This window comes from Anas platyrhynchos, chromosome 14, assembly GCF_047663525.1.
Source record: "Anas platyrhynchos isolate ZD024472 breed Pekin duck chromosome 14, IASCAAS_PekinDuck_T2T, whole genome shotgun sequence".
Lineage (NCBI taxonomy): Eukaryota > Metazoa > Chordata > Aves > Anseriformes > Anatidae > Anas > Anas platyrhynchos.
The window spans coordinates 2,081,994-2,091,979 of NC_092600.1; the positions used below are offsets into that span (position 1 = coordinate 2,081,994).

The following is a 9,986-nucleotide window of genomic DNA, read 5'->3' on the forward strand; positions in this document are numbered from 1 at the left end:
CTGCTGTGGGCTTGGCCTTTGAAAGATGGACAACAGTTGTCCGTTAGAGGAACCATTTGTTTTAAAGATGCAAAACATTTGTCTGTTTTATTTCCTGTTCTAGGTGACTTGTACGGGGCTATCGGATCACCTGTGAGATTAGCAAAAACAGTTGTGGTTGGCAAAAGGCACGACCTGGTACAGAGATTGCTTTATTTCCTCACTTACTTCATCAGATGCTCAGAACTTCAGGAGACACATCTTCTAGAAAATGGGGAAGATGAAGCCATAGTCATGCCTGGAACTGTTATAACGACCACGCTGGAGAAAGGAGAAGTAGAAGAATCCGAGTACGTGCTTGTCACAATGCACAAGAACAGGGGCAACTTGCTGCCGAGGGAGTCTGAAGAAACGAGAACTCCCAACTGTAGCTGTAAATATTGCAAATGTCCCATTTCCCTCGCACAAAACATAGAAGGTGTTTCACAGCAAGAGAGAGAAGACACGCAAAACACTCCTAAGGTAGAGCTGGAAACGTCTTCAGACGAGAGCAGAACTATTGTTCCTGATGATTGCCAGGAAGATGCTGCTGATGTTAAGCCACCAAGAACTTGCCTGGACACCAACCTGGAGAGCGTGGTGTGCGCAGGGGCGGCTTCACCAGAAAAACGTGTATCGACAGAATCTGGTTTGGAGCCAGCAGCAAACGTGTGGAGGGATGAAGACCCGCTGGAATCGGGCAACCAGGCAGTCAGTGCAACAAGGTCACCCGGTATAGCTGTGGAAAAGAAGCCTCCGGATAAGCTCTTCTGCGATGCATTTCCTTGCAGTGCTGCTGAAGCTCAGACAAAGGTGACTTTCCTCATCGGAGACTCCATGTCACCTGATTCAGACATTGAGCTCAGAAGTCAGGCAGTAGTGGAACAAATTGCGAGGCATCACAGCCCGCCAGCAGCGGAGGAAGGAGGAGTGTCTGCTGATCAGAACTGTGAAGCTAAACAAACTGGTGAGGACCAAAATAGAGACTGTGGGACAACTGAACCCTTTCCTCAAGTTGCTAACGAGCATCAGAGCTGGAATCCAAACCCGTACAACGCTGAGAGCATGAGTCTGTTTGATGAATATTTTACTGATGACAGTTCAATTGAAACCCGGACTATTGATGATATTCCAGGGCAAGCAGCTACGGACCTTCTTGCTCACAACAGTAGTTTAGAGTTTTCTAAAAACCTGTGTACAAAGACTAGCAAACCACCTAGTGAATTTTGTAAATTTATGGACTCCGTTCAACAGGAGACGTACAAAATCTGCTTTGCTGAGCAGGACCAAAGAGAGAAAATCTCTATTCGTGTCCCCCATGGGGACAGAGAAAACACAGAGAAAAAGGTCGCCCCGGGAATTGATTGGGACATTCCAAGAAATGAGAGCTCGGATAGTGCCCTGGGTGACAGTGAAAGCGAGGATGCTGGTCATGATCTAACCAGGCCAAGCAGTAACTATTACGGAGGAGAGCAGGAAGATTGGGCAGAAGAATATGAGATTCCTTTTCCCGGGTAAGTGCTATTCAGCAGTAACAGAGACCAAAAAAGATGCAGCCTCTTATGTCACATGTTGGGAGGAATGCAGGCTAACTTGGCATCAGCGGTTGGAAAAGTGTCTCTTGAGCTTGCTGGTTGTAAAAGAATACGGAGAGATCAGTGGTCTGGAAAAAAATATTAATTGTGCTTTTGTGATCTTGGCTCATATCCTTTTCTTCCGCAATGGCTGACTGCAAAAGCTGACTTTAAAATGTTTCTTTTTTAAAAGTGCTTGAATGGAAGTTAAAGTAGATACGATAAATGTGCGAGTGCAACCTCTTTGAAAGCTGAATTTGGTATATACGATTGTACATCTCCCTGATATGCCTTCCTTGCAGGTCAAAATTAGTTGAAGTGAACTCTGTCCAGCCCAGTATCGCCAATTTTGGAAGATCCTTACTAGGTGGCTACTGTTCGTCGTATGTCCCTGACTTTGTTTTGCAAGGAATAGGAAGTGATGAAAAGCTGAGGCACTGTTTGGTGTCAGATTTGTCTCACGCTGTGCAGGTAATTAAGCTATATTTGGTAAATGTGTTTGTCGCAGTAGGAAAGGTAAATGTTTTCAAACCCACAGATCTGCAGGAAGGGGAAGCGCTTACAGTCACAGCTCTCTTCAGGTGTCTCCACTCCCAGATCACCATTTTTTTTTTCTCGTTTCTCAATTAATGTATCTGAAAAACATTGTTATTTCCCTGCAAATCTGGAGCACAAAAATTTAAATAAACCCGAGAGGCCTGTGGCCTTGGGAAGATGGATCTCTGTGCTGAGCCGCTGAGAAATTGGAGTCCTGCAGACATTGCAGCCTGCTGAGAGCTGAGTGCCCACAGGATGCAATGCTGCTGAACCAGATTAAACACGGAGACTGCTGTGTTTCCCTTCCCAGGCATGGAAGTGTGCAGCAGTGGTGCTGAACTCCCTGTGCTCCCCCAGGACACCCCCTTTCCGTGCACGTTTGGCCACCGTGCTGCTGCTCGCAGGGCACGACGTGTTCCTGTGGTGAGCCCACCAGCAGCACCCAGTCCTGCAGGGACACCAGCTCCTTTCAGGCTTGTCACAGTTTCTGAGGGTGCTGGCTTTGTAGGGAGAGGAGAGATTGATATCAAACAAGAATCCTGAGCGGGCTTGTTGAACCCACAAGATGCACTGGGGCTCCATGAGCTCCCTTTTTAAAACCTCCCTGGCTCCTCCTCTAAAGAGGAGGCTGGAAGGAGCTGAGCTGAGCGCAAGCTGAGCTGGGTGCTCCCTCTGCTGGCCCTCCTCTCACAGCAAACCAGTGCCAAATGGGAACAGAGCTGACCTCATGAACACACCCGTGTTCAAAAGCAAGTAGGGTTTCTGGTGCTTTCGGTTTTAGGGGTTTAAAATACAAACAATATACTTTAAAATATGCTTTAAACATGCTCATTTTTGCCTATATTCAGTCAGAACTCTTTATATCAAATACCAAAAGATAAAATTGTCAGCCAGTGCCACGCTCTCAAGCCTGGGATAAAATGTTTAATAAGAACTATCCTTCCAAGACCATGCCTTGCTTACAATAGAGGTCTGTTTTTAATGGATGGAGCACAATCCTTAGCACGTTACTGTGCTTTCGATGAGGCAGTGTGTGGGATGCTGCCCCTGCTGTCCAGGGTAGCGATGCTTTGTGAGGAGACCTTGTCAATTGCTTTTCTCAGAGGTCTGCTATTCTGTTTTTGTTCCTAGCACCCTGTTCTGGATGAGCCGATTGCAGAAGCCGTCTGCATTATTGCAGACACGGACAAATGGACGGTGCAAGTGGCCAGTAGCCAGAGACGGATGATCGATAACAAGCTGGGAAAAGAAGTGTTAGTCTCCAGCCTCGTCTCTAACCTGCTTCATTCCACTCTGCAGCTTTACAAGCATAACTTGTCTCCAAACTTCGTAAGTATGAATGAAAATCGAGGGGGTGATGTTCTTAAAGCATCCTTTCACTTCAGAGGCTAAAGATGTTGTAAGGTTGCTTAGTTTAGTTGTCCATAGCCACAATTTTAGTAGCCAGCACATCCCCTGCTGTAGCTGCCTGAGCTGTCTGTTTAAACCCTGCTCTGTATCCAAGACAGCTGTCTCATTAATTCTGATTTAAAAAGCAATCAAAAACTTCTGCTCAAAAGTGGGAGTCTTGCCAGTAAAGAAATATCTGCTAATGTGTTACTAATTATTCACCTAGACACGGGCAAAGAGAAGGCAGTAGATGCTTGGAGTCTGGGGTGTTGGGGCTGTGTGCAGTTTGTCCACAGTGCTGTGCTGTCCCTGACACGACGTCTTTCTTTGCTTTCTAGTGTGTTATGCACCTGGAAGATCGGCTGCAGGAGCTCTATTTCAAGAGCAAGATGCTGTCTGAATATCTCAAGGGCCAGATGAGAGTTCACGTCAAAGAGCTGGGTGTTGTGCTGGGGTACGATCACAAACTTCCTCAGAGCAGTGCTGCCCTGGGTTTCCTGGTGCCAAATCCTCCGCCTGGGTTTGTCCTAAGCACAGAGAATGGATTCCTAAATGGGACTGGAACCGTGGTGTGGCATAAATCACCCATGGCTGCAGGCTTCTCCTTAGCCATTGCTTGATCCCGAGGAACCCCCAGCCTCTCTCTCTTCCCTCCGGGCAGGAAGCTGGGCTCAGCACTCCAGAGCTTATCGGAGTCGTCCCTCAGTTGGTCAGTCAGCACTGAGCAACGGGGGGCACCCGAGTCCTCCAGGTTGACTTTCCCTGCATGGCAGAAAGCACCCTCCGTGTCATGTAAGGCACATAATATGTCTCCGTGGGCGTGGGGCGCAGGCAGAGGAGCTATTTATGGGGTGTTTATAGGAAGGCTCAGAATATCTCCGTGCAGGAGAGCAGGGTGAGCAGCAAGGCACACGGAGCTGGAGACAGGGAGCAGCGGCAGCGCTGTGCCAGGGCTCCCTGGTAGCAGCAGGAGTTGAGCCTGGCCCTCTGCTCCTGTGCTTTGCTCCCCAGCTGCTGCTGCCCTTGCGTGGAGGGCAGGAGGGGATGTGCTGGTTCTCCTCCCTCCATCTGCCACCTCACCTCTTTGTTGCCCCTGTGAGAAGCGAGGCAGGTAGGAGCAGAGTGCAGCGGTGCTGGTGCAGGTCTGTCACCTCTCAGTCTGAGCGGGCACTGCTGGATGCTAAAACACCCCGATGGCTGGAGTCTGTAACCCAGCGGGCAGTACTGCATTAGGAGAGGAGCACGATTGGCTTTAATTCTACCTGGGGGATGTCCTGCCACTCCGAGCTGTGCACACTCCCAGCCCCAGTACAAACACTCGGGCTTGGGCAGGCAGCAGAGTTCCTAAGGCACTTGCTCAGCCCAGCTGTGTTTTGGGTCAGATAAATGTGACTCTTCTGCTTCCTTTCAGGATTGAATCCAGCGACCTCCCTTTACTGGCAGCTGTAGCAAGCACTCACTCTCCGTATGTTGCCCAGATACTGCTCTAAAATGCCAGAGGGCACAGACGTTTACCTCTTCCCCCTGGAAACAAAAGTGGAAGACAACTTGTTCTGGATCCTTTCTCTTTGCAGCAGCCGAAACAGCCTGCTCGCTGAGCTGCACCATCTCCATATATGACTGCACATCGTGCAAATGCTTGGAGACTTTTCCTCTCCCACTTGGTCTTTTGTAGAAAAAAAAAAAAAAAAAAAAAAAAAAGGATAAAGAAAGGAAAAAAAGGAAAATGAGTAAGCCCAAGATTTCAACCATGGAAAAGTGAAGATTTTAGCGAAAGCTGAAGATCTGCATTTTTTTATCAGTTTCTGCCACAATGGCTAACTGTAATTTATACCGGGGAACGCAAGGAAGAACTGCTTTGAGAAATATTTGATGCTATTGCCAATTATAAACTTACCAAGAGAAGGCAGCAGCTGTCTTCAGACTGGCTTATATCGATGAGGATCGTGTTCAGATCTGTAATTCTCAAGCTACAACAATTTGTAAACAGCTTCTACTTTTTCACCTGGTAGTCAAATTCTGGAGACTTCCCAGAGGAAGAACAAGGGTTGGAGGGGGACTGTTTTGTTTTGTAAAAAGCTTATTAATGAATGACACTCAGCTCCAAAATTTATTTATGATCTTTCTCCTGAGGAGAGGGAATAGTGGGGGGACAGGGAGGAGGCAGGGAGAGGCCAAAGGGCGAGCTAAAGGTGGAGATTCTCTTTCTTGGCTGGATGTCGTAACCAGTATTAAATGTTTATAATGTTTAAATGTTGCTTTATATTAAGTGATGCTTTTTTTGACAACATAATCAAAATGTTAGGGAAAAAAAAAAAAGAACATTGGCTGAAGTTTCCCCATGGGGCCCCCAGAACGACATGACTATTACCTCTAACTTTTTTACGGTCTGTAATGTTCTTGCAACATCTTATTATTTTTACAGCAGTCAGCCAGCTATTGAAATAATGAGCTAGAAGTAACTGTACCAAAGCATTGGGGAAAAAATGAACAGACTATTACCCTTAATTGCTCAGGTAACTAATTGATATATTTTTTAAAACCATTCTACAAAAAAAAATGAACATTGATTACTCCATAGAGTAGTAATATCAAAATTATTTTTGGACAAAGTATACCCTCGATGCAGATGGCTCTAATCCCTTTTCTACTCACTCGTGTAATTACCAGCAGGAAATGTTGTTTATTTTATTCTCAGCATTTCTCCTTTACTCAGCCATCACCGTTTTGTCACTGTATATACAACAGTTGTAAGAATAGCTGATGGAACCAATCTGGTGTAAGTAATGTAAATATCCAGTGGTAGGTGGATTATGTTTTCAAAGGCTCTACTACCTCAGTTTAACTGGACACTTCATTATGGGCTTTTCTTTGCTTATTTGTCCTAGCAGCCAATTCATGTTGCTGATGTTTGGTTCTGTTTTCATCGATTGCATTCAGTATATCGAGCTTCATGGATTATCCACAGAAGTAGGAGATACGTGTTCACTTGGTCACTGAACTGCATAAGTGATTCTACAAATATGCCATTCTGTAATCATATTTTCAATAGCATAGCACGCCTTCTATTGTTGTTTGCAGAGTTATTTTACATACAATCTATTTTAACCATTTTATAAACTTGAAAACAATAGGAGAGATCCCTGCCCCGCTGCTGTCAATGACAAAACTCTCCTTCCTTCCTTTGCTGGGGCCAGATTGCACCCAGGGTGTTTTTTCAGTGATATTTAAAATCTGTAACTCAAGACTCTGTTCCAGGGAAGAGCTACATGGGCAAACCCACACCAATTTCCGTGCAGGACTGAGTCAACGTTAGCGAGCAAACCCGACTTCAATACAGGCAGTGTCATTTGAAACTCTTTTGTATATAAAATCTAATGCTGACTGCTGCAGGGAAGAAACTTGTGTTTATTGTGTGATCTAAGGAAATGTTTCTCCCCTATTCTTTAAGCGTCCTCTCCTCGCCACACAATTGTTACATCTGGCTTTTGGAATGAGCACAGAATGCAGGGGCCCAGTTGTGTAAACACATTTTTAATGAAATATAGGATTGAGCTCAGAATCCGAATTTTTAACTCTTTGCCATGGTGTAGCCGCTAGTTCCGAGTCTGAACGTCGTTCGTGGATCTGCAGCCGTAACCTCATCGTGGCGGAGCCGCCAGGCTTGGTGCTGCCGGGTGCTGGTGCCGTGGTCCCGATGCTGGAGCCGCCGGTGGATGCTGCTGCTGCTGCCTGTGGTATGTGCTCGGATGTGTTCAACCTGAGGGCTTGGTTGGGAAGCTCTGCACCATCATCCTTGCACCTCACGGTTGTGCTTACAGCGCACTGGGACAGGACGCATCATGCTCTCCATGTAACCATCAGTAGGCAAGTCATGGGTAGTGCTTTGAAGCGGATTTGACCCTGGAGCACGAGAAGCCCTGGCACAGCTTGAGATTAGCATTGAGAAGAGAGCTGGTGTTCGGTGGCATCCTCCTCTGCTGCCTTCTGCCTGATGCAGCCCATTACCGTCGCTGCAATGATTTGTTGGGTCACTCCATGGAGAGGAGGTCACGGATGCAGCTTCCTCGCCGTGTGCCCGGGGCTGCCAGCTCCCCGCGGCACTGCCGGCCGTGTTCATTTATTGCCATCGTGGGGAAAACGCGAACGAAGCTGTTGTGTGCTGGAGAGGTTTTCTGGAAGTGAACTTCTCGGGTACGTGAACAACGTGGTACGTGTGTCGATTTGGTGAATAATACAAAAAGGGATCTTTTACAGGACTGTAGCGTTGGCTTTTAAAAAGTATATCACAGTTGTTTATTTATGTGAATAGGCGACTAATGCGTTTGGTTTCTTTTGTTCCACTATTATCAATCTCCATTAACATGTCTTAATTTTCTGGCTGAAAACAAAGTGTACTAGGCACGCAAATTAGCAAACGTTTGTTTTTTTTTGTTTCAATTGGCAAACACTGGGCTGCTAAGAACAAAAAATATTTCAAAGAAAGGATTTTACACCTTGCCTCTGTTTTCCCTATGAGATATTATAGATGTTTTATGACAATTTTTTTGCTTTCTCTAAATTATTTAGATGGTGGTACTTGTAAAATGCTGGGTAAAATGTACATACTTGTTCTCTCTTCTGTTTTTGTATATATTTCCCAAGATGTGCACTTGTATTATAATAACCATTCCCAATTTTAGGGGAAATTTGTGCAATAAATACAGTATGTCAATTTATTCCTGGAACATTTTCTGTATTTTTTATGCTTGCAGTAAGAGCGTGCTGGTGATGCTAAAATCTCTAAGCAGCTCAAGCTTGACACCTGTGCGCCTCTTCCCACATGTCCCTTTTGAGGTCTGCTTCGTGGTGCTGCAGCTGTTTACTTTGGGGTCTCTCAAGGAATTGGCCATTTCGGATGGAGGTTTGTGCTCGCTGTCCCTTGGCTGTGAATGGGGATGGTGGAAAAAATGGCATCAGATAGGAAGGTGGTCCTGAGCGTCTTTGCTGATGCTGGAGGAGATGTGTGCTAAAAGCAGTGCTCCTCTCTGGGCTGCACATCGCTCCGAAATGTGTCCCCTAGCAGGGTGTTTGTAGTGACTTCCCTACAAGAGAAGAGAATTTTGCACGGAGAACTCGGTGTTACCAGAGCAATGATCATGAGGTGCCCTCCTGACAGGGGATGCGCGAGGTTAGTGGGGATCATGTGTCTCCATGTGGGTGTTTGGCCAGAGATTGTTAGCGGTAAATTCAGCAATAGAATCGCTGCAGCATCCAGAAAATGCTGATGGTAATGCCCAGAACTGATTTCCCTCTTAGATCTCCAGCCAGACAGGGATACGGCACTCGCTAGCCCCTGGTTTTTCCTGTATTGCTCCTCTTCTGGAATTCCCTTGATTTTTCCTGATACACAGGAGAAGTTAACTAACTGCTGCCTGGCCAAAAGCAGGCGTGCAAGTGCTGCAGCACCCTTCATGCACACCCTGTGCGATTCCCCACGGCTCCGCAGAGGAGCAGTGGCTTTGTCCTGTGCAGTTTAGGGCACCGTAACAGCGGCACCGCTCCGGGGGCACAGGGTGGGAGGCTGCTCGCGCCCTCACTGAGGTCTGCACGAGCACGGTGCTGCTGGGCAGCTCGTCCTGAACCCCTCTTGTGTTGTCTCTGCGAATGTGATGCTCAAATTTGAGCGTTTCCCATTCCAAACAGTGGCCTTGTAACTGGAGTTAAATGCAAGCACGCACCCTGGGGATGCGCGTGTCTTTCCGAGGCTGTGTGCTGAAAGCAACGCCTCTGTTTATGCTCTGCAGTGTGCACATTCTGTTCCAGCCATCCCCTGACTTTTTTCATGTGCTACAATAACAGCTACAGGCTTCATACACCAACTGCGTATTCTTCTTGTCTTGCCTGTGTACAACAAAATCATCTTTGCTATCGCTACAGGCAATTCGAACTGCATCAGTGCTTGGATTGGGGATGTGTCGCTGGCTCGCTGGAGATGCTGTTTTCCCGGAATCGCTGCTTTTCAGCTTTGACAAAGAAACGAAAGTACAAACCCTGGTAGGATCTCTGCAGGCTTTTGGAACAGCACCTGATTCCCCAGCAACGTGGGCTCTGCCACCACGGAGCCTCCCGAGGGGCTGCGGGTGCCCCTGGGACACGGGCCGGGGAGCAGCAGTGAGGGGCAGCGTGTCGGGGAGGTGCTGCAGCTCTCCTTGCCCTGGCAGGACCCAAGGTACCACGGCTGGGCAGCATTTTCTGCCAGGGCACCATCTGCTGTGCGTCCCGCGTGGCCGGGTGCATCCTGGAAAGGAGCCGCTCCTGAGGAGCCTTCGGCCTCGTGCCACCCTCTGGGGTCTGGCACGGGTCCTCTGCTCTCTTGCAGCCCATCTCCGCCTTGGAAGCATAGTAGCACATGGACCCATGTCACGCTCCTTTCTTTGTTTATTTTCATTACCCAAAATATTTGTACAGCAGCAGAGCTGTATTTTA

At 47.3% G+C, this 9,986-nt stretch overlaps 1 protein-coding gene across 5 annotated transcripts in view; it reads left to right on the top strand.

Annotated features, from left to right (window-relative positions):
- Window positions 1–8,236, top strand: part of FNIP1 (folliculin interacting protein 1) — a 65,536-nt gene extending 57,300 nt beyond the window's left edge. For all 5 annotated transcript variants that reach the window (XM_027468207.3, XM_072023208.1, XM_013091855.4 and 2 more), the window contains 5 exons: window positions 104–1,532; window positions 1,895–2,063; window positions 3,261–3,458; window positions 3,857–3,972; window positions 4,930–8,236. In XM_027468207.3, coding sequence (XP_027324008.3) covers window positions 104–1,532; window positions 1,895–2,063; window positions 3,261–3,458; window positions 3,857–3,972; window positions 4,930–5,008 — 1,991 coding nt within the window. In that variant the 3' untranslated portion in view covers window positions 5,009–8,236. The remainder of the gene's footprint in view (window positions 1–103; window positions 1,533–1,894; window positions 2,064–3,260; window positions 3,459–3,856; window positions 3,973–4,929) is intronic.
- The last annotated feature ends 1,750 nt before the right edge of the window (window positions 8,237–9,986 follow it).